This window comes from Pogoniulus pusillus, chromosome 10 (genome assembly GCF_015220805.1).
Source record: "Pogoniulus pusillus isolate bPogPus1 chromosome 10, bPogPus1.pri, whole genome shotgun sequence".
Classification (NCBI taxonomy): domain Eukaryota; kingdom Metazoa; phylum Chordata; class Aves; order Piciformes; family Lybiidae; genus Pogoniulus; species Pogoniulus pusillus.
Window position 1 is genome coordinate 7212307 of NC_087273.1, and position 24243 is coordinate 7236549.

At 53.3% G+C, this 24243-nt stretch overlaps 1 protein-coding gene across 3 annotated transcripts in view; it reads right to left on the reverse strand.

Moving 5' to 3' along the window:
* The window catches only part of SLC4A4 (solute carrier family 4 member 4), a 227964-nt gene that overhangs the window by 42237 nt on the left and 161484 nt on the right, over positions 1–24243 (reverse strand). The window contains exons 7-14 of one of the 3 annotated variants that reach the window (XM_064149689.1): positions 23218–23397; positions 19253–19348; positions 16295–16371; positions 11160–11317; positions 5004–5091; positions 3870–4024; positions 2346–2459; positions 524–698 (exon numbers count right to left, since the gene is read on the reverse strand). In XM_064149689.1, coding sequence (XP_064005759.1) covers positions 524–698; positions 2346–2459; positions 3870–4024; positions 5004–5091; positions 11160–11317; positions 16295–16371; positions 19253–19348; positions 23218–23397 — 1043 coding nt within the window. The remainder of the gene's footprint in view (positions 1–523; positions 699–2345; positions 2460–3869; positions 4025–5003; positions 5092–11159; positions 11318–16294; positions 16372–19252; positions 19349–23217; positions 23398–24243) is intronic. The other 2 variants (XM_064149691.1, XM_064149690.1) reach the window with 2 other exon arrangements.

The following is a 24243-nucleotide window of genomic DNA, read 5'->3' on the forward strand; positions in this document are numbered from 1 at the left end:
GCTTCATTGCCCTTCTCTGGACACCTTCCAGCACCTCAACATCTCTCTTGAATCGAGGAGCCCAGAACTGGACACAGCACTCAAGGTGTGGCCTGAGCAGTGCTGAGCACAGGGGCAGAATAACCTCCCTTGTCCTGCTGGCCACACTGCTCCTGAGCCAGCCCAGGATGCCATTGGCTCTCCTGCCCACCTGGGCACACTGCTGCCTCATCTTCAGCTACTCTCTACCAGTACCCCCAGGTCCCTTTCTTCCTGGCTGCTCTCAGCCACTCTGTCCCCAGCCTGTAGAGCTGCTTGGGGTTGTTGTGGCCAAAGTACAGAACCCTGCACTTGGCCTTGTTCAGTCTCATCCCATTGGCCTCTGCCCACCCATCCAGCCTGGCCATGTCCCTCTGCAGAGCTCTCCTACCCTCCAACAGCTTCACAGCTGCTCCTACCTTGGTGTCACCTGCAAGCTTACTGATGCTGGACTGAATCCTTTCGTCCAGATCATCAGTTAAGATACTGAACAGGACTTACTGACCTGCATGTTCTCTGTGGCATCACCAAGCAGGCCTCCAAAGGTGATGGCATTGGTGACCGTGGCCAGGTAGATGAAGAGGATGGCTGAGAGGGCCTGGATGTTCAAAGCGTCCAGGAAGTCGCTGGCGAAGAATGGAGCTTTCCTCTTGATGTCTTTGATCAAGCCCCCACAGAACCTGCAGAGACAGGCAAGAGGAGGCTCCTGCTGAGTGCTCTGCACTGGTGGTCACCAATGGGAGCCATTAGAAGCCTTGCCAAAAGTGAAGGAGTACCTGAAAGGAGTGAGGTGAGCACATCACAGTGTGTGTTTCATAGAATCAGCCAGGCTGGAAGAGACCTCCAAGCTCAGCCAGGCCAACCTAGCACCCAGCCCTGGCCAATCAACCAGACCATGGCACTAAGTGCCTCAGCCAGGCTTGGCTTCAACACCTCCAGGCACAGAGACTCCACCACCTCCCTGGGCAGCCCATTCCAATGCCAATCACTCTCTCTGACAACAACTTCCTCAGAACATCCAGCCTAGACCTCCCCTGCCACAACTTCACATTGTGTCCCCTTGTTCTCTTGCTGCTTGCCTGGCAGCAGAGCCCAACCCTACCTGGCTACAGCCTCCCTTCAGGTAGCTGTAGACAGCAATGAGCTCTGCCCTGAGCCTCCTCTTCTGCAGGCTGCACACCCCCAGCTCCCTCAGCCTCTCCTCACAGGGCTGTGCTCCAGGCCCCTCACCAGCTTTGTTGCCCTTCTCTGGACACCTTCCAGCACCTCAACATCTCTCTTGAATTGAGGAGCCCAGAACTGGACACAGCACTCAAGGTGTGGCCTGACCAGTGCTGAGTACAGGGGAAGAATAACCTCCCTTGTCCTGCTGGCCACACTGCTCCTGAGCCAGCCCAGGACGCCATTGGCTCTCTTGGCCACCTGGGCACACTGCTGCCTCATCTTCAGCTACTCTCTATCAGTACCCCCAGGCCCCTCTCTGCCTGGCTGCTCTCAGCCACTCTGGCCCCAGCCTGTAGTGCTGCTTGGGGTTGTTGTGGCCAAAGTGTAGACCCCTGCACTTGGCCTTGTTAAATCTCATCCCATTGGCCTTTGCCCACCCATCCAGCCTGGCCAGGTGATACCTCCCAGGTTGCCCAGGGAGGTGGTTGAAGTCCCATCCCTGGAGATAGTTAAGGTGAGGCTCAACAAGGCTCTGAGCACCCTGCTCTAGTGGTGGATGTTCCTGCTGTGTGCAGGAGGGTTGGACTGGATGACCTTTGGAGGTCCACTCCAACCCAAACCATGCTGTGGTTCTGTGAATACTGAGCACACTTTGTTACCTTCCATGTTTCTGTCCCCAAAACACCTTCATCCCTGGGACTCAACCACAGCAGGAATGTCTACAAAAAGGGAAGCTCTCAGCTTTCAGCTACAGCACCTCCAGCAAGCCAGATGGAAACTGTGGCTGGGCCTGCCACCCTTACATCCCTTAGGGTTCATCCAGCCAACCCCCACCTGCACCAACTGTCATCCTCAGGTTTTGTCACTTGCTGAGCCTGGACATTCAAAACCCTTCAGATGGTCCCAAGCTGGGCACTAAAACCCCCCCCAAGGACACATTTTGTGGGTCACAGCTCAACCCAGGCAGACAGCATAGAATCATTCAGGTTGGAAAAGACCTTTAAACTCATCAAGTCCAACCAGGACCACTAAACTATATCCTGAAGCTCCATATCTGCAGGCTTCTTGAACACCTCCAGGGATGGAAAGTACAACAGGATAAAAAGAACAGAGAGACATTGGGGCCTTGCTTGGTGCCTGGCTCTGAGCAGTGTGTCACTGACCTGCCAGTCCTTTGCAGCTCTTCACAGTCCCCATGGCCACCACCTCCATGCCCTCCATCATGAGGTGTGTCTCCATTCATCTGCAGGTTCTCTCCACCAGAGTACATGTTTTTCCTGGGCAAGAAAGCAAACCAAACAGAAGCTCACAGCCTGATGGCTCTGCAGAACACTATCACAGAATCCCAGGATGGCTCAGTCTGGAAGAGACATCAGAGCTCATCTACTCCAACCCCACTGCCACAGGCAGGGATGCCTCTCAATTAGACTTGGTTGCCCAAGGTCTCATCCAGCCTGGCCCCAAACACCTCCAGTGAGGAAGCAGCCACAGCCTTCCTGGGCAGCCTGTTCCAGAGTCTCAACATCTTCAAACTGTTCCTTCTTGCCCTGAGCTTCAAACTACTCCTCTTCTTCCCCTGAGCTTCAAACTGTTCCTTCTTGCCCTGAGCTTCAAACTACTCCTCTTCTTGCCCTGAGCTTCAAACTATTCCTTCTTCCCCTGAGCTTCAAACCACTCCTCTTCTTCCCCTGAGCTTCAAACTGTTCCTTCTTGCCCTGAGCTTCAAACTACTCCTCTTCTTCCCCTGAGCTTCAAACTATTCCTTCTTCCCCTGAGCTTCAAACTACTCCTCTTCTTGCCCTGAGCTTCTAACTGTTCCTTCTTGCCCTGAGCTTCAAACTGTTCCTTCCTCCCCTGAGCTTCAAACTGTTCCTTCTTCCCCTGAGCTTCAAACTGTTCCTTCTTCCCCTGAGCTTCAAACTGTTCCTTCCTCCCCTGAGCTTCAAACTGTTCCTTCTTGCCCTGAGCTTCAAACTGTTCCCTCTTCCCCTGAGCTTCAAACTATTCCCTCTTCCCCTGAGCTTCAAACTGTTCCCTCTTCCCCTGAGCTTCAAACTATTCCCTCTTCCCCTGAGCTTCAAACTGTTCCCTCTTCCCCTGAGCTTCAAACTATTCCTTCTTCCCCTGAGCTTCAAACCATTCCTTCTTCCCCTGAGCTTCAAACTATTCCCTCTTCCCCTGAGCTTCAAACTATTCCTTCTTCCCCTGAGCTTCAAACCGTTCCTTCTTCCCCTGAGCTTCAAACTATTCCTTCTTCCCTTGAGCTTCAAACTGTTCCTTCTTCCCCTGTCTCTACACACCCCTATGAAAAGTCCCTCATCATCCACACATGGTTCCTCCAGAGAAGTGTTCCACAGCCTCTCCTGAAGCCAGGTGGTACAAAGGACCTGCTGGCAGCCAGAGTGGAATGAAACACCTTGGAAAGACCAAGCAGAAGCCCAAGGGGCCTGGGGGAGGCACTGTGCAAGTCACCACATGCCTACAACACCACCCCAAAGGGTACCAAGCTGCAGGAACATCCTCCAACTCTTGAGGAACCCTGAAAATATCTCTGGTGCTGTCTACATGGAGACAGCTGCAGCTCACTGCTCCATGAACCAAAGCACCTGCCCTTCTCATCACCTTTTCAGAGCTGATGACCAGTGTCCTTCCTCCCAGAGCCAGACCTGCCTGTCTCCTGCCTGTACCTTTTATCTGAAGAAGGCAGAGACTTGGGGGGCTCTATCCTGATGGCTGGATCCCATTCTCCAGGGGGGAGCACAATGACTTCATCCAGAAACTCATCGATGCCAGCGATCAGGTCCTGTCGGTCCTTGGCTTTGTAGGCAATGTCATGGAAAACCTGGCAGGAAAAGAGAGACTCCAGGTAGAAGAGGTTTGTGCTTTCTGCAGCCCAGGCTCCACAGGCAGCCACTGCAGGTCTTTGGTTCTACACAAGCAATTTAATTGTTCTCAAGAAGCATCAGGACAGCAAGAAGCCAGGTGAAAGAGCTCCATCAGCAGCTGGAATCACAGAATGGGAGAGGTTGGAAGAGACCTCTGGAGGCCATCCAGTCCAACCCCTCTGTCAGAGCAAGATCACCTAGAGAAAGTCACACAGGAACACAGCCAGGTGGGTTTGGAATCTCTCCAGAGATGAAGACTCCACCACCTCTCTGGGCAGCCTGCTTCAGGGCTCCAGCACCTTTCAATTACCAAACTTCCTCCTCACGTTTAGATGGAACTTCTGATGGGCAAGTTTGTGCCTGTTACCCCTTGTGCTGTCACTGGGCACCACTGAACAAAGCCTGGTCCCACCTTCCTGCCACCCACCCTTGAAGTATTGACCAGCATGGATGAGATCATAGAATCAAGCAGGTTGGAAGAGACCTCCAAGCTCAGCCAGTCCAACCTATCCCCCAGCCCTATCCAGTCAACCAGACCATGGCACTAAGTGCCTCAGCCAGTCTCTTCTTGAACACCTCCAGGGACAGTGCCTCCACCACCTCCCTGGGCAGCCCATTCCAATGCCAATCACTCTCTCTGTGAAGAACTTCCTCCTAGCATCCAGCCCATACTTCCCCTGGCACAACTTGAGACTGTGTCCCCTCAGGCTGCTCTTTTCCAAACCAAAAAGCCTCTCTTCTCTCAGCATCTCCTCACCAGACACGTTCCAGTCCCCTCAGCATCTCTGTAGCCTTTGTAGAAGGAGGAGGGTGACCCTGAGACAGCTCAGCTTTAGGGGGATGCCCATTCCCAGCATGGAAGGACACCATCATTAGCTGATGAAGTGAAACCTGGGGGAAGCCAGCTGACAGAGAAGATGTTGTGATGACACCCACCTCATCCGACATCAGCGTGGCGATGGCTCGCCCGATCTCGTGGTAGGACTTGGCTTTGCCCTTCGGTCCCAGCAGGATGAAGAGGAACCTGAGAAGACAAAGAGGTTGGTCCCATTTAGGATCACCACAAGGATCACTTACAGAACATCTGGAGAGCAACCCAACCTCAAAGAGCTCTGGCCCTTGCTGCTAGAGATCCAGAGGCTGTCGGTGGCCTCCAAACACCTGGGAGTAGAGGTCACAGCCTGCAGCCCAGCAGGTTGGACAAGTGAGACACTGCTAGCCTTGACACCACCACAGCCAGAGGCTCTCAGAGCCCTGCACAGATGTCCCTACCATCTAGCAGCTGCAGGATGAGGTGAAGAAAGGACATTCTCCCAATGCCCAGGACCATGATGGATGTAGCTCCAGCACAGAGTGGCCAGGAAGGCACAGCCTGTGCACTCTGTGCCCATCTGCCCCCAAGCTCAGCTCTCTGTCTAAGCTCAAGACACTCGTGGTACCCCTGCTGCTAGTCCAGTCTCATTTACATGAGGGGACAGAAGAAGACTGAAGGATTCTGGCCCCACACAGCTCCAAAGGAAGGGACACACCTGAATATCCTCTGGCACAGGATCAGAGAATGGGTTGAGTTGGAAGGGACCTTGAAAATCATCCAGTTCTAACCCCCTGCCATGGGCAGGGACACCTCTCACTAGAAGGCAGTGCTCAAGGCCTCATCCAGCATGGCCTTGAACACATCCAGGGAGGAGCCATCTGCAACCTGTGCCAGTGTCTCCTCACCTTCAGTGTCAAGAATTTCCTCCACATCTCCACTTTCAATCATAGAATCAACCAGTTTGGAAGAGACCTCCAAGCTCAGCCAGTCCAACCTAGCACCCAGCCCTATCCAGTCAACCAGACCATGGCACTAAGTGCCTCAGCCAGGCTTGGCTTCAACACCTCCAGGCACAGCAACTCCACCACCTCCCTGGGCAGCCCAACACCACCACCTTGGCCCTGAAGCTGTGCTGTCTTCTGCTGGCAAAGCACCTGCTGGGCTGCATCCCACACTGAAGGACTTCTTCCTAAGCTTCAGTCTAACTGCTCCCCCTCAGCTTCAAGCCCTTTGTCCTGTCTCTAGATACTCTCATGCAAAGCCCCACTCCAGGGGTAACATTTTAGCCACAGAAGATGTTAAGTTAGAATCACAGAATCAAGCAGGTTGGAAGAGACCTCCAAGCTCAGCCAGGCCAACCTAGCACCCAGCCCTATCCAGTCAACCAGACCATGGCACTAAGTGCCTCAGCCAGGCTTGGCTTCAACACCTCCAGGGATGGTGACTCCACCACCTCCCTGGGCAGCCCATTCCAATGCCAATCACTCTCTCTGCCAACAACTTCCTCCTAACATCCAGCCTAGACCTCCCCTGACACAACTTCACACTCTGTCCCCTTCTTCTGTTGCTGCTTGCCTGGCAGAAGAGCCCAACCCCACCTGGCTACAGCCTCCCTTCAGGGAGCTGTAGACAGCCATGAGCTCTGCCCTGAGCCTCCTCTTCTGCAGGCTGCACACCCCCAGCTCCCTCAGCTGTGCTCCAGGCCCCTCACCAGCTTTGTTGCCCTTCTCTGGACACCTTCCAGCACCTCAACATCTCTCTTGAATTGAGGGGCTCAGAACTGGACACAGCACTCAAGGTGTGGCCTGACCAGTGCTGAGTATGGGCAAGAATTATCTCCTCCCTCCTAGCTCAAAGTCCTTGTCCCTCATCCATTCCAGGTGGGGCATAAAATCAGAGTCAGTCAGGGTGGAAAGGGACCACAAGGATCATCCAGTTCCAATTGCCCTGCCATGGGCAAGGGACACCTCACACATAGACAAGGGAAGCCTCATCCAGCCTGGCCTTAAACACCTCCAGGGATGAGGCTTCCACAACCTCCCTGGGCAACTCCTTCCAGGATCTCACCACCTTCATAGTGAAGAGCTTCTTCCTAACATCCACTCTGAATCTACCCATTTCCAGCTTTGTTCCATTGCCCTCAGTCCTATCACTACCTGACAGCCTAAAAAGTCCCTCCCCAGCTCTCTTGTAGCCCCCTTTAGATACTGAAAGGTCACAACAAGGTCACTTCAAAGCCTTCTCCTCTCTAGGTTAGTAGGACAGGATCAATAAAGGCCTTGCTGACAGCAACCCTTCCCAGATGACTTCCACAAGGCTTTCACTTCAGGTTCACATGGAGGTGACTGAGCCACACACACACACCCAGGTCAAGTCCTCTGCTCCACTCCTACCTCCTAGAACATTCCCTGTGTTCCACAAGTTCTTATAAAAGGAGGCTGAAGACAAACTGCTCCCCAGCCAACTCTTCCAAAGCTCTTAGGATGCAAATTACCCCAGAGATATTAATTAAACCAATGAGGTTCACAGCTCCAGAAGCTGCTGCTCAGCAGTCTCCTGGTTTTCCAGGGGGGTGAGGCATGTCCATAATCATTCCATCAGCTGGCTCCTTTCCAGGGACAAACAGAAGGATCTGAATGCTCTTGCACTGATTGAAATGGTCCTGAAAACAAAGGAGTTTCACCTCACACAATGCAATGTTTCTCCTGACTGCTCAGGGCAACAGCTTCCAGAGGGAGCTGCCAGCTCTCACTCCCAGGATAGCTGGTCTGGAACTGGGTCTGTAGCTGCTCAGCTGCATGAGATTTTGACCTCCACAGCCCACCTGAAAAGGCAGCAAGGGAAGAGATGGCCATGGAAGGTCACCTCCCTTCAGCCCTGTGCCCAAGCATGGCTGATTAACCTCCAAACCAGCCTGACAGAGGCAGGTGCAGATCATGCTGTGGTGAATAAACCTGAGTCACCCCTGGGAAGCTCCATCTCAACATGAGGAGAAACTTCTTTGCTGTGAGGCTAACGGAGTGCTGGAGCCCTGGAGCAGGCTGCTCAGAGAGGTTGTGGAGTCTTCTTCTCAGGAGAGATTCCAAACCCACCTGGATGTGTTCCTGTGTGGCCTGCCCTGGGTGACCCTGCTCTGGCAAAGGGCTTGGGCTCCATAATCTTCAGAGTTCCCTTCCAACACCTACATTCTCTGCTCCCATCATGGTCCTGCAGCAACCAACAGCCCTGAAGCATCAACTGGGTTGCTGTGCAAAGACACCAAGGGAACAGATGGCCATGGAAGGTCACCTCCCTTCAGCCCTGTGCCCAAGCATGGCTGCTTAACCTCCAAACCAGTCTGACAGAGGCAGGTGCAGATCATGCTGTGGTTAATAAACCTGAATCACCTCTGGGAAGCTCCATCTCAACATGAGGAGAAACTTCTTTGCTGTGAGGCTGATGGAGCCCTGGAGCAGGCTGCCCAGAGAGGTTGTGGAGTCTTCTTCTCAGGAGAGATTCCACACCCACCTGGATGTGTTCCTGTGTGGCCTGCTTTGGCAAGGAGGTTGGGCTCAATAATCTCCAGAGCTCCCTTCCAACCCCTCCTATTCTCTCATCCCATGATAGTCCTGCAGCATCCCACAGCCCTGAAGCATCAGCTGAGGTTCCTGTAGCAATCCCAAGTGGTTTTGCACTGCCTGGCTTCTGACAGCTTGATCATTTAACAAGACAAACAGAGAAGCCCTGAAGGAGAGCAGCTGAAGGCTTCAGCTCCAGCATCCTGTGGAGCCTGTGGGCTGTAAAGTGCACAACCACAAGAGGAACAGGAGATGGCTGAGGCTCAGTGCTGGCTGAGGAGATGCCTGCTCAGGGCTGGGGCTGGGCCCTGCTGGGATTTCCCTGATTGAATTTGACAGGATGCAGCCTTTGCAAATGGCTTCTTCATCCCTCATGGGTGCCACCTAATGAGCCTCCCTGCTCTGATTAGGGCCAGTGTTTGGTTGGGAGGACAGCAAATGGACAATATTGTTTCCTGGAGAGAGGGAAAAAAAGAGCCCTGCTGGCATGGAAGGACATGTCTTGATTCACGTTGTTGAGTAATGAGGTCCTTCAGCAGTCCTAGATAGAGCTTCCTGATGCCCACCACCACCACCACAAACACTGCCTGCTGTCCCTCTGCTGAGAAGCATGCAGAGATGTCTTAAAAGCAACCCAAACAGAGCCACAGCTTCATGGAATGGGTTGGAAGGGACCTTCAAGATCATCCAGTTCCAGTCCTCTGCTGTAGGCAAAGACACCTCCCACTAGCCCAAGGTGATCAAGGCTTCACCCAACCTGCCCTTGAACACCTCCAGGGAAGGAACATCCACAGCCTCCCTGGGCAGCCTGTGTCTGTGTCTCCCTACCCTCACTGCCAAGAATTTCTCCCTCATCTCCAGTCTCAATCTGCCCTCCTCAAGCTGCAATCCATTCCCTCTCATCCTATCCCCACAAGCCCTTGTCAGAAGTCCTTCCTCAGACAGAAGAAGTCAGAGAAGATGAAGTCCATCACCCTGCCAGGCAGGGGTGGCCACACTGCATTTGGCTTTCTAATGGAGACTGGTGTGGAGAAGAATGTCCCATCAATATTTCATCCAGTGTGAGTCATGGGGAGGCTCTCAGATGGGGGCTGCACTTCACATTTTGCCTGTAATTATGGAGCTCAGCTGGCACCTTCCACCTCCTTAATGTCCACATCCATCTTTTATGGGAAGGGTCTCAAGGGCTTTCAGTACAGAGGGAAAGCTGTGATTTGAATCATGCCTCTTAAGGGGTTGAGGCTCTATCTAGTGATGTTTTGTGTCATCAAATGATGTTCTGGTAAGGATCCAAGGAGCTGAAAGTGGCTTAATGGGTGTGAAAGGTTCTTCTTCACTCCCAGCATTGCTGAGCTCTGAGCACCTTAGCATTCACAGCTTCAAAGTCTTATCCCCACCTTCTACATGACTTGCAAGGAAGCTGGGGAGGGCTTGTAGGATTCTCTGACTTCTTGCTTTGTTTGGCTTTTTACACCCCAGCAGAGCCAGAATCACAGAATGATTTCAGTTGGAAGGAACCTTAAAGATCATCTAGTTCCAGAATTGCAACCATCGTGGTGGGACACTGGGATGGGCTGCCCAGGGAGGTAGTTGAGGCTTCCATCTCTGGAAATACTCAAGGTGAAGCTTGACAGGGCTCTGGGTGACCTGATCTAGTGGAGGATGTCCCTGCTGACTGCAGAGAAGTTTGGACTAGGTGACCTTTGGAGGTTCATTCCAACTCAGACCGTTTCAGGACTCTATGGTTCTGTGACCTAAGGTCAAGTTTTAAGAAGGGATTGAGTCCAGCATCAGAAAGTCTGCAGATGACACCAAGCCAGGAGCAGCTGTGGAGCTGTTGGAGGGTAGCAGAGCCCTGCAGAGGGACCTGGACAGGCTGGATGGGTGGGCAGAGGCCAGTGGGATGAGACTGAACAAGGCCAAGTGCAGGGTCCTGCACTCTGGCCACAACAACCCCAAGCAGCACTACAGGCTGAGAGCAGCCAGGAAGAAAGGGATGTGGGGGTGCTGGTAGAGAGTAGCTGAAGATGAGGCAGCAGTGTGCCCAGGTGGCCAAGAGAGCCAATGGCATCCTGGCCTGGATCAGGAACAGTGTGCCCAGTAGGAGGACAAGGGAGGTTCTTCTGCCCCTGTTCTCAGCACTGCTCAGGCCACAGCTTGAGTGCTGTGTCCAGTTCTGGACTCCTCAATTCAAGAGAGATGTTGAAGTGCTGGAAAGTGCCCAGAGAAGGATGACAAAGCTGGAGAGAGGCCTGGAAGTGAGGAGAGGCTGAGGGAGCTGGGGGTGTGCAACCTGCAGAAGAGAAGGCTCAGGGCAGAGCTCATTGCTGTCTACATCTACCTGAAGGGAGGCTGTAGCCAGGTGGGGTTGGGCTCTGCTGCCAGGCAAGCAGCAACAGATCAAAGGGACACAGTGTGAAGTTGTGGCAGGGGAGGCTTAGGAAGAAGTTCTTCCCAGAGAGAGTGATTGGCATTGGAATGGGCTGCCCAGGGAGGTGGTGGAGCTACCATCCCTGGAGGTGTTCAAAAGGAGACTGGATGTGGTACTTGCTGCCATGGGTTAGTTAATTAGAAGGCATTAGCTGATAGGTTGGGACTCAATGATCTCAGAGGCCTTTTCCAACCTGATTGATTCTGGGAATGTCATCTTCTGGCCTGCTGACTTTGTTCTAAAGGCAGTTTCCAGTCCTTGTGCCCTGCCTGGGGGCTGAATTCTCTCACCTGGTGGGTACAGGGACTTCAGTCAGAGCACCCAGCATGACAGCCTGCTGCAGCCGGACGAAGGCAATGAAAGGGCTCTCCAGGAAGTCCACCTCTCCAACCAGCACGTTGGAGGCCTCAGCATCACGGGGCAGCTTCTTCATGAACTTGTTCTTCAGCTGCAGCAGCGAGGGAGGAAAAGAAAATGAACTCTTCTTAGGCATGCAAAGAGGATCGTGCAGTAAAACCTGCCTGGTTCTCACCCACAGGATGTTACACAGGCTCACAGGATGCCAGGGCTTGGAAGGGACTCAGAGAGGTCATCGAGCTCAACCCTTCTGCCAGAGCAGGACCACATAATCTAGCTCAGGGCACACAGGAACACATCCAGATAGGCCTTGAAAGGCTCCAGAGAAGGAGACTCCACAACCTCTCTGGGCAGCCTGTGCCAGTGCAATGGGACCCTTGCAGGAAAGAAGTTCCCCCTTGTGTTGAGGCAGAACCTCTTTTGCTGCAGCTTACACCCATTGCTCCTTGTCCTACCCCAGGGAGCAGTGAGCAGAGCCTGACCCCCCTCTCCTGATCCCTACCCCTTAGGTATTTACAAACATTGATTAAATCCCCTCTCAGTCTTTTCCAGACTAAGCAGCCCCAGGTCCCTCAGCCTCTCCTCAGCAGGCAGTGCTCCAGTCCCCTCATCATCCTCACAGCCCTTTGCCAGACCCTCTCCAGCAGATCCCTGTCCCCTATTTCCTTCTTGGTCAGAAGGCCTCTTTGGCAATAGGTAGAATTCCCACCTAGCCTGCTGAAACACAACCACTAAGAAGATGAGCCCCAGAAGAACAATCCAGGTCAGGATGTTGGTGGCTTTCTTGGCCACCTGAGCACCCTGCTGGCTCATTGTCAACTGCTGTCAACCAGCATCTGCAGGTTCTTTTCTGCCAGGTGACTTTCCAGTCACTCTGCCCCATGCCTGGAGGGTTGCATGGGTAGAATCTTGGGTTGGGAGGGACCTTGAAGATCATCCAGCCCCAACCCCCTGCCATGGGCAGGGACACCTCTCACTACACCAGGTTGCTCTGGGCTGCCTCCAGCCTGACTTTGAACACTGCCAGGGAGGGGGAATCCACAACCTTCCTGGGCAACTTCCCAAAAGCTGAAAGTGAAAAGCCAAAGTGAATGAAGTCCCAGCTAACCAAACTTCCTAAGGCTCTGCCTCCCCTCAGGATGGTGGCAGGATCTGTGCTGGAAGACAGCCCCTTTGCATTTCAGCTCCACAGAATGAAACTAGGTCATGCAGGGCTGACAGAGCTCAAAGTGAGGAATGTCTGCCCCTGACCCTGGAGCTGAGGAGATGTCCAAGCAGCAAAAGCAGTGAATCACTCCCACCATTAATCACTGCCAAGCACTGGGATCCCCCCCAGTGCCCTCCCCATCCTGGGGAAAAGGCAGAAGGGTTTCTCTCAACAGGGCCAAGTTCTTCCTGAGCTTCAGAGCTGGCTTTGGCAGGGCTGCCCTGTTGGTATGGAAACACCAGCGTGAACAAACAGTGCCACACCAGCAGCAGCAGGCTTTTTGTGCCTCTCTCTGACTGACCACATTCATTCCCAGCTGGGCTTTGTCCCACAGGCAAAGTGGAGATAAGAGCAGGTGAGGAAACTCCCCTTCTACCAACACCTCCTCACCTTTCAGATGCCACTGTACCAGCTCAGGAACCCAGCTCCCTGATAAAGCCATTTTCTTTCCACCTCCCTTTGATTTCACACTTTGCACAAGTCCTGGCAATGCAGCCACTGGCAGCTGCCAAGGACATCTGAGCAGAGCACAAGCAAAGGATTTCTCCCAGGAGGAGGGGAGGGAGACAGGAATGGGAAGAGCAGCAGGAGCTTCCCCAGCTTCCTACGCTCTGCTAAAGACTGCACTTGACTCTTCTCAACCACTTTTGCTCACAGCCAAAGCTGGAGACAATCTGGAATGTTGTCTCATTATTAAGACTGTGTCAGTCAAGAGCTGACTTGGCTCTAACACAAGCCAGGACAACCAAACGATTCAAAACTTGTCCTACCCGAAAGGGTGCTCAGAGGAGGAAGGGCACAGTGTGGTTTGAGGATGAGCAGAGGGCTGGAGCACCTCTCCTGTAAGCAGAGACTGAGGGAGTTGGGGGCTGTTCAGTCTGGAAAGGAGAAGGCTTTGAAGTGACCTTATTGTGACCTTTCAGTATCTAAAGGGGGCTACAAGAGAGCTGGGGAGGGACTTTTTAGGCTGTCAGGTAGTGATAGGACTGAGGGCAATGGAACAAAGCTGGAAATGGGTAGATTCAGAGTGGATGTTAGGAAGAAGCTCTTCACCATGAGGGTGGTGAGACTCTGGAATGGGCTGCCCAGGGAGGTGGTGGAAGCATCATCCCTGGAGGTGTTTAAGGCCAGGCTGGATGAGGCTCTGGCCAGCCTGATCTAGTGTGAGGTGTCCCTGCCTGCTGAAACTAGATGATCCTTGTGGTCCCTTCCAACCCAGACCCACTCTATGATCTTACGTCTCACCTATGATGGGCAGAGTGAACCTCCAAGGTAGGTTGTCAAAGAACAGCAAAGCCCAAATGTGGTAGGAGCTGAAGAAACTTACCACAAGGGTGGTGAGAGCCTGGCCTAGGTTGCCCAAAGAGGTGGGAGATGCTCCATCCCTAGAGCTATTCCAGGTCAGGCTGTCTGGGTCTCTCCAGGCCACCTCCAAGAGGAGATAGAAGCAGCCAAGGGTATGAGGTAACATGCCAACACATGCCACTCTCCTGCAGAGACCTTCCCCTCCCAGAGTGTTGTCTTCTGAACTTCTCCAGGCTTCTTTTGTTGCCTCAAACCTCAAAAGCTACCCTTGGAAACCACCAGCTGGAACTGAGTGGAAACATTCAGTGAGGCAACTGCAGGAAGCCAAGAGATCTGCCCCTGCTTTGGCTCCACAGAGAATGATCCCCAACAGGGAGACATCAGCTTTCAGCATGGACCTCACAGCACCTGGAGGAAAGGAGCAGGGAAGCCACAGAGCTGTCTGCCTTTGCAGAAGGAACTAAACAAGGGCACAGCATCTCAGGAAGGAGAAGGTTAAGCCTGGAGTTTGGTGGTTGGGTGAGAAGGCTGCTGAGCAGGCTGAAGGCACCAGAAGGTATGGCTGCTTCCAAGGGCTACAGCTGCTTCCAGCTGGATGAGTATCCTAAGGCATGGTCCTGTGTCCCCCTCCACCTTGCCATGTGGGTGACAATCACAAATCCCATCCTGCCAAGCTCAGAAAAGGAGGACTTGAGGTCATGCTGCAACCACAAAGCATTGACCACCAGCACGGCCCCATGGAGAGAAGGTGGGACAGAAACAGAGTGAAATAAAAGGGTGAGATCTTCTGAGGAGCACATTTCACAGCCTGAAAACAGTGTCCAGGTGAGGAAATGTGTTCTCTGTCCAGCTCCTGCTGTCTCTTACCTCCTACATGGCAAGCAAAGGTGCCAGGCTTCTCCCACAGCCTCTACCACGGCAGGAGCTGCAGTCAATCAGTAACAAGAAGTGAGATCTAGGGGGATTTCTCAGGCTGGCTTGGGAAGGCAGGCAGCACAAGGGCTCCATTGTGCAAAGTTCATCAGCAGGACGTGGGCTAATTAACCAAGAGGCTTGTTGGAACCAGTTTGCTTTCCAGTAATGGGTTTCACTACAAGCAGGCAGGCACTGACTACACCCAAACCTTGGAGCTCGCTTCCAAGCTGGATTCATTGATGGAGTTCATCAAAGCCACCCCCAAGATATCTGGGTTTGTACCCAATTCTCCATCAACAACTTAACATCCAGCCAGAGACACCTCAGCAGGAGGGCCAGCTGAGACTGTCACACAGCCAGAGAAAGGTGAGGGGTGGAAGGCACCTCTGGAGATCTTCCAGTCCAACCTCCCTGCTAAAGAAGGGATCACGATGCCCAGGGAGGTGGTGGAGTCTCCATCACTGGAGAGATTCCAAACCCCCCTGGTTGTGTTCCTGTGAGACCTTCTCTAGGTGACCCTGCCTTGGCAAGGGGATGGGCAGGATGATCTCCAGAGGTCCTCCCCAACCCCTACTGTTCTGGGATTCTTCCAATGACTCTGAACTCACTTTGTTGAGTTGAGCTGCCCTTACAGAAGACCCCAGGCGGGCATCATTGGAAGGCTCAGAGCCATGCCCAGCTGGCCAGCTACCCAAATGCTTTTCCAAAGGGACTCTCATTTGCATTCAGAGCAAGCCCAGGACTAGAGAACACTGAAAGACTGGGGAGTGGGGGTGTGGAAATAAAAAGAGATCCTCCAACAGAAACAGTCAGGCTTTGAGAGAATAAAAACCACCACCTCAACACTTTCTGAAGCAAGACGAAGGGGTTTTGGCCTCTGCACAGAGGCCTCATTCAGACACCAGCTGAACCAAACTCAGTCTTCCCCCTCAGAGCCTTCAGCTCCCAGAAAGGACAGAGAACATCCCCCTGGGTTAAGAAATTGGTCACATGCACGGGGACTTGGCACTGGAGGGCAATTTCATTTGCTCCTCTCTGTTTTGGAGCTGCTCTTCCACGGTTACTTGTCAGCACAGTTGTCTTCCTGAGGAGGTGCACAGGTAGCATCTGCTGTTCTAACCAGGGGATGCTTTCCCCCCAGAGCTCCTGAGCTCCACACCCCAGAGGGCTGCAGGTCCTGAGCTCCCTGCATCTGCTGTTCTACCAGGGGATGCCTTCCCCTCAGAGCTCCTGAGCTCCACACCCCAGAGGGCTGCAGGTCCTGAGCTCCCTGCATCTGCTGTTCTACCAGGGGATGCCTTCCCCTCAGAGCTCCTGAGCTCCACACCCCAGAGGGCTGCAGGTCCTGAGCTCCCTGTCGGCACCTCCAAAGACCTCCTCAGTGAGAGGAGAATCCAAAACACCTCCATACCTTTTCCCTCCTTTCTCCTGGGTGCCAGCAGCATGGGGTCACCTGCTGCAGGCTTCACCAGGGTGTCACCTGCTGTTGCCAAGGGCTGCTGCACAGACAGTGGAGGATCCAGCCTCAGGAACCAGCTATACCCTGCTCACCTTGCTCACCTTCTGCTTCAGTTTTATAGCTGCCAACATCCAGCTCCTAAGCACAGACATCCCCAAGCAAAGACCGAGTCTGAAGCTTACCTGATCCTTCTCAGGCTTGTCAGAGATGTCATTGAGGCTGGTGGAAGTCAGGTTTCTGTGAGCCATGGCAGGGCTGCCTGCAAGAACAATGCCAGCACCAGTTAAAGCTCCTGTTTTGATCCAGTCAGAACAACACAGAGGCTCAGGCTACAGCAACACCCTTCCTTGACCAGGGGAGGTTGAGGTGGGCAATGTGAGACCCTGGCAGGCTGCTTTCTGTGACCTCACGTGGCACAGGGGACATCAAGACACTAACACTTTGTCATCTCTGACCTATGGCTCTTAGGATAGGAAAAGAACTTTCCATGATCCCTACATGTACAAGAAAACAATCAAAGCAGCAACAACACAAAGCTGTCCTGGTTTCAGCTGGGTAAGACCTTGATGCTGCCAGGTTGCCCAGCACCCAGCCACAAACTCCAGCCCTCAACAGAGCTGGGACCCTCAGGGCCATCCCAGCCTGCACACTTCAGCTCTCAACGGAGCTGGGACCCTCAGAGCCATCCCAGCCTGCACACTTCAGCTCTCAACGGAGCTGGGACCCTCAGAGCCATCCCAGACTGCACACCTCAGCCCTCAACAGAGCTGGGACCCTCACAGCCATCCCAGCCTGCACACCTCAGCCCTCAACAGAGCTGGGACCCTCAGGGCCATCCCAGCCTGCACACCTCAGCTCTCAACGGAGCTGGGACCCTCCCAGCCATCCCAGCCTGCAAACCTCATCTCTCAACAGAGCTGGGACCCTCACAGCCATCCCAGCCTGCACACCTCAGCCCTCAACAGAGCTGGGACCCTCACAGCCATCCCAGCCTGCACACCTCAGCCCTCAACAGAGCTGGGACCCTCAGGGCCATCCCAGCCTGCACACCTCAGCTCTCAACGGAGCTGGGACCCTCACAGCCATCCCAGCCTGCACACCTCTCACCTCAGCTCTCCTGCATAGAAGACTCCTGCAAGCTTTGGGCCAAGGGCCCTCAGGAAGCTCTTTCTGTTGCACTGGAGCACTTAGAATCATAGAATCAGCCATGTTGGAAGAGAACTCCAGGATCATCCAGTCCAACCTATCGCCCAGCCCTACTTCAGATGAGAATGTCCCCCCCCTTCTCTGACACTTGCCCTGAAGGAAGTGCTTGTGTGACAGCATTCCTGCATCACTCACTGACAGAGCTCCTGCCAGGAAGGAGGACCTGAGCCTTAGGAGAAAGCAAGCCTCATCTCTGACAGCATCCCCACAAAGAGCTGGGAGCTCTAACTCCAACCACCTGGCACAGCACACAGACCTTACCTCCTCCCTTGTTCCCTCATCAGCTTGGCCTTGCTCTCAGAGACCACCTCCAAACCTTCACAACCTTCTCTTTCCTCTTTGGAGGCAGCAAGCACCTCGCAAGTCCCACTCTGAAGACAGCTCTCCCAGGCTGAGATGATTGCTGAGATGATTCCTATCTCCATCTTCTTGCAACACTTCTGCACTTCAAGCTGACAGCCCAAGCTTCTACCACACATAACATGACTGCTCTCCCCCAAACTTGGGTGACTGTGCACATCATCCTTTGAAGATGCCTCAAGTTCAGACTAGCCCCACTCTGACCATCAGAACATGGAGTGGAAGCCACAGGCTTCACCTCTCACCAGCTTTGCTGACCTAAGGTACCTGACAGCCTACATTTAGAAGTTCCCCCCCACATCCTTGATTTTATCTTGGCCACCAAGCAAAGTCCATGTGAAACAAAAAGCCAGTGCAGGACTCAACAGGTGGAGCAGCCAGGGCCTTGGGCACACACCATGGCCACCCTCCTGGAGCTTGCTAACTGAGGAGAGTTTCCTGATTTCAGCTGAATTGGCATTGCTGTCTGCTTGGGAAAGGTGAGGTGAGCATCTCCCTGGCTGTGCTCAGGCAAGTCCTGGTGCAAGAAGTGAGGTGAGAAGCTCAAACCCCTCCATGGTACCACCTCACCCTACAGACAGCCATCCTTCAAGGAGAACAACCTGAAATTCCCAGTCCTGCAGGTTGCTGTGGCCTGCTAAGAACATCCTGCTGCCACCAGTGCATTAAGCTCAGCCTTCCTGGGGGACCATCACACTCCTCTGTGCTCAGCATGGCTCCTGATGAGCAATGTTCTGCGAAGGATCATCAGAGGGAAGCGTGGCATAGAGAAATCCAGCTCTGGAATGTCAGTGAGGGAGCAAGCTGGTGAGCTCTCCTAGACAAGGCAGTCTATTTTTGTGTGGAATTGCACAGGATCATGGGATTGGTTGGGTTGGAAGAGACCTTTGAGATCATTCAGCCCAACTGTTAACCCTGCACTGCCAGGTCACCACTAATCCACCTCCCTCAGCACCACACCTACACAGCTTTGAAACCCCTCCAGGGATGGGGACTCCACCACTGCCCTGGACAGCCTGGCTAAGGGCTTGATAACCCTTTCCATGAAGGAATTGCTCCTCATGTCCAACCTGAGTCTCCTCTGGGGGAACTTGAGGGTGTTTCCTCTTGTCCTGACACTTGTTCCTTGGGAGAAGAGATCAAGTCCCATCTGGCTCTAAGCTTTTTTATCCAACCTAAACTTCCCTCTCCAGGGAACTGAAAATGTTTGTTGCATTCACGACACAGTGGCACTGGTGGCAAAATTTATGAAGCTCTTCTTACAGCCCAAGGCAAGAGAAATCCCTAGGGGTCTCCTGAAGAGGAGCACAGCCTGACCTACCTGTTCCATCCCAGATGAAGAAAAGCAAAACAAAAGAGAAAGGGCAACAGAGAGTGAAACAGAGCAGATGATGGAGGTGAGAAGAAGAGTCAGAGCAGCAGCAGCAGCCAGCCATCTGCAGCCTCTCCACTGTTAACACAGCAGCAAGCATTAGAAGCCTGGCTGGTGGCAGCTCCCTCTTGCTCTTCTTCATCTTCTTCTTCCTCCCACGTCCACCAACCCTCCCAGGTATCCCCCACTGCCCATCACTTACTGAGCCATCCCACGCTGGGGCTGCGCTGCACCTGGATCTCATCATCGGCCGTGCGGGTGGCCAGGCAGGGCACTGAGCTCTCCAGAGGGCTGCGTGCTTGGAGGGGGCAAGCAGCAGACAGGAGCAGCAGCAGCAGAGGAGGAAGAGAGCAAAAGTCAAAAGGAAAGAATGGGAAGGGGGAAAAAAGAAGAAAGGAAGAAAGGAAATTGTACAAGCAAGGCAGGAAGGAGGCAGAAGGCCTGACCAGTTGCAGCGACACCTTTCTGAAGCAGGGCATCTCCTCTGCAGCTCCACCTTTCAGTGGGTTGCAGCTACTTCTCCAGCCCTGCTGACTGCAATTCAGGGGTCTCAGAAGGAGCCAGCAAGTAAAGCAGCTGCAGTGCCAGCCGTGCTGAGCAGTCCCAAGCCGTGGTGGGTCCAGGAAGGACAGCAGACACACAGAGACACATCAGGGCACGTCCCTCTGGAAGCCAACTGCAGAAGCAGAGCAGTTTGGGCTTGGAAATGCACACCTCAGCCTGCAGCACTTCTAAGCCTGCAGACAGAGATGTGTGTGTGTGTGTGTGGAGGGCACTTCCCAAGCATTCCTTGGGGGAAAAAAAATCTCTCTCATTTCTGACCTAAACCTCTCCCCTCCTTTAGCTGACACCAAACTCAACCCTAGGATCACAGGATGTCAGGGCTTGGAAAGGATCTCCAGAGCTTTCCTCCTCCCTGTGCATAAGCCAACATGGTACAGGCAGCCCAAGGGAGATTTGATAGCATCATGGAATTCTTTGGGTTGGAAAAGACCTCCAAGATCGAGTCCAACCTTCAACCTAAGGCCACTAAACTGTGTCACCAAGTGCCATCTCCACACGCTCCTTGAACAGCTCTGGGTCCAAAGCCCAGGGAGTAGTTCCAGTTTTGAGCTCTACCAAACCCCCTTGATGAAACCTGTCACTATCTCATTGGGGTTTCAAGCCCAACTGCCCTGAAAAAAAAGGAAGAAGAAGGGAAATCATGGACAGAATCCATGCTGATGACATTATCACAGAATCCTAGAATGGGTTAGGTTGGAAGGGACCTTCAAGATCACCCAGTTCCAACTCCCCTGCCATGGGCAGGGACACCTCCCACTAGCCCAGGGTGCCCAAGGCCTCATCCAAGTTCCTTCTTTTAAGGAGCAGTTCCTTCTTTGCCAAGCAGAAAGGCAAACTGCTTCCAAACATCCCAGCTTGGAAAAACCCTCTTGAGAAGGGGTGAGAAAGCAGAGGAGCTGCTGTTCTCCTCAACCCAGCAGCAGCATGAATATTGGATGGAGGTTTCAGCTAGGCTGACATGAAAGGTAGCCCCTGAAAGGAAACAGCTACCTGGAGAGGAGCTGTGGGGAAGCTGATGAGCAGCAGCTGGGGCTGGTGGCAGTGTCATTACTGTGATGAGAGCTCTGCTCCTGCTGGCCTCATTAAATTTGCATCTGTCTAAAGTCTGCCTTCAGAGAAGCCCTGGGGAGGTGCTCATTGAGTTTCAGGTAGCACGGCAGAACTCCATCAAGCACATGAAAGGTGAGAGTGGCTGGGTCTGACTGTGGAAGCCCAAGAGCAGCCTGGAAACAACTCTCCATGTCACCATGACAGTAGGTTATGAGGTTCCCACCTGCAGGAAAGGGGTTTGGAGCTGGAACTGAGAAATCACAGAAACATTCAGGTTGCAAAAGACCCCCAGGATCACCAAGTCCAACCACTACACTCTGAGGTCAAAGGTGACTGAAGACAGCCAAGCATCACATGCTAGACACATCCATCTGATCTCCTGCCTCTCACACAGCATGGCTGCTGCCCAGCAGCCTGCTCCTCAGAGCAAACCTCTGCATCTTCTCAACGGTCCAGAAAGAGCAGGAGTCATGGGGCTGGTAAGTGACAAGCTCCAGGCACCACCACAAGCAATAGGTTTGTGTTTTCCCCACAGCTGCTGCTTCCTTGTGGCAGACAGCAGCCACCTGCTCTGCCAGCAGAGAGGAGGACACAGCAGAAAGCCCCAGGGCCAGTACCAAGAGGAATGTTGTTCTCACAGATGGCATTGGGTGGGAAGGGACTCTTCAAAAGCCACCTTGTCCAGCTCCACTGCAGGCAGCAGGGACACCTCCAACTAGAGCAGGCTGCCCAGAGCCACATCAAGTTTGACCTTGAATGTCTCCAGGGATGGGGCCTCAATCACATCCCAGGGCAGCCTGATCCAGTATTTCCCCACCCTCATTGTGCAGAACTTGCTCCTGATGTCCAACCTAAACCTGCCCTGCTCCAGTTTCAAACCATTGCCTCTCCTCCTACCTCCAAAGGCCCTTCTGAACAGTCCCTTCCCAGCCTTCCTTTAGGTCCCCTTCAGACATTGAAATGCATCTCCAAAGTCTCTCTGGAGCCTTCTCTTCTTCTTTCTTAACCCCAAGTGAAAACAAACACCAGTCACTCTCTGGGTGCCCAGTCCTGACACGACTCAGGCATCCCTGAGGGACCTCAAAGTGCTTGGCTGATGAAGGACAAGAAACTGAGGCTCCTACAAATCTGATGTGTAGAATGGGAAATCAGCAGCAGGGCTTGAGGAGCAACATCTCAGCTGGAGCTCCTGACCACCACCCCTCTCAGATCCAGCCCTCCACAGATGCTCCCCAGTTGTGCACAACACCCAAGGTATCTGCTGAGGACCCCAAAGGCATTTTCTTGCTTCACACTATGGGACTTTTGTGTTGTCCCCTCAATCCTGCACCACCAAGGCACTCACACAAGACAAGATGCACCACCAGGAGCAACAAATCTTCTCTTGCCATGCACACACAGAGCTGCTGCCAAAGCCAAGGTTGATAAAGAGAAGATATTATTGAGGGATGAGACGAGGTTAGGGAGGAAGGTTAGGGCCTGGTTTAGAAGCAAGACACAGAGAGCTGAGAGGCCTCAAATGCACCAAGAAGGAAACGATTTCTTGGCTTGCTTTCCTTGCTGGGTATTTTAAACAGGGACTTCTAGACAGATGTGCAGACTGCAGCAGAAGGCAGCTGCCACAAGTCCCAGACATGACAACAGGCTTAAAACTCCTCTTTTTTCCCCCCTTTGATTACCAACCAGTAAGACAAATCCCAGTGGGTGACTCAGGGTGACTGGCAGGGCCTCTCTAGCTATCTGCATGCACCACACACAACACACTTAAGAGACACCACACAAGCACAGCACCGCTTTGGGAGAGACACGGTCACGGCACACGCCACGAGACGACTGGAGGATGGACAAAGCGAGATGGGAATCAGCTTTACCCACACTGGACAATGACTGAATGGCAGTAAAATGCAAGCCAGCTGTTCCTGTCAGCTCATTTTGTGACCAGCAGTGCCATCGACACCACCTGCTACAGAAACGGAACCTGCACCAAAGCTTCGGCTCTGCCTTCATCTCACCTTCGCCATTTCAGGGCATGGGATGGTTTGGGTTGGAGGAGACCTTAAAGATCATCCAGTTCCAACCTCCCTGCCACAGAGCAGGGACACCTCCCACTAGCCCAGCTCGCTCAAAACCTCATCCAACCTGGTCTTAAACACTGCCAGGGATGAGGCACTCACAGCTCCGCTGGGCAGCCTGAAGCAGATGCTCAACAGTTTTAGGTCCAGGCGTGCTCGGATTACTTTTTTCCTATCACTGTTTTCACATCACCTCCTACACACCAGCTTCAAGAGCTCCTCTCTGCCTTCCCCTGTGCCCCCTGCAGCCTGCCTGCCTCCCCTCCTGTCCCACTCAGTCCAGTGAAGATAGGGTCAAGAGCGCCACGCCGGGGCCAAAGCAGCCTCCAGAGCCCACCACTGACGCGCGGTCAGTGCAGGTCTCGCTGTGCTCGTCACGGGTTAGAGAAGCATTGTCAAGGCCACGCAGTTAGTTGTGGGTGGGCAGGTGTGGTGGGCTGCTTTAGAAGGGAAGGCTATAGCCAGTTAGCCTCTGCATTACCATTATCAGGGTTGGTAAACATCCTACTTGCACTGGAGACTGTCTTTCCAATGTCGGCCAAGGAGCGCAGGTTGGACTTCTTGGTCTGGTGTCGGTGCTTCCTGAGCAGGGTGTAGGTGACCTTGTCCTTCAGCTCGGATTTCAGCAGGCCTGTCTCGATCTGATTGTCAACAATCATTTCTGTCACAGCAGAGAAAAGGGGGTAAGGCACAGGGAAGGACAAGCAGGGAGCCACAGGACACATCTAAGGCGGTTCCAGCCCAACCGTCAACCCCGCTGACTGGCAGTGCTCTGCAGAGATTGGCAGGAGGGACAATGCCATGCTGGGGTGGAGTAGGGGGGCTGTGGCTAGTTAGGTGTGGTGGTTTGGGTGTTATCCACCCCCTCACACTTTGGAAATCACCCAGACTAGACTCAGCCAGCTCTGGAAATTTGAATGAAGCTTTATAGTTACAGCTTAGCTCAATACACTAGCAGAGATTTACAGCATATGCAGCTACAGGCAGAAATAGACAAGGTAAAAGGTAACACAGAAACACAACAGCCCTCCCAGAAACCTGAGTCCTCAGGAGGAGCTCCCAACCACCCTTCCACCTTCTCCCACCCCTCTACCTTACCCCAGACCTTGCCTTGTGCCCCAAGGAAGAGTGGAGGGTTGGCCAGGGGGGTGAGGGAGCAAAGTGGATTAATCAGAGAGATGGAGGGTGAGTTTAGAGAGAAAATGCAGCCCAGAGCTCAAAGAGCAACTCCCTTGTCTATGTCTGGATTCTTGCTCTTACACATCTCAGCAAGCCTATGAGTGAAGTAGACATCACCCTGTTTCTCTTTCACAGCCTGGCATCTAATCCCTCCATGGAGGTGTTCAAGGCCAGGCTGGATGAGGCTTTGAGCATCCTGAGCTAGTGGGAGGTGTTCCTGCCCATGGCAGGGGGTTGGAACTGGATGAGCTTCGAGGTCACTTCCAACCCAACCCATTTCATGAATCTCTGACTTTACCTTTCTGCACCTAACAAGGCTTTGTCCCCT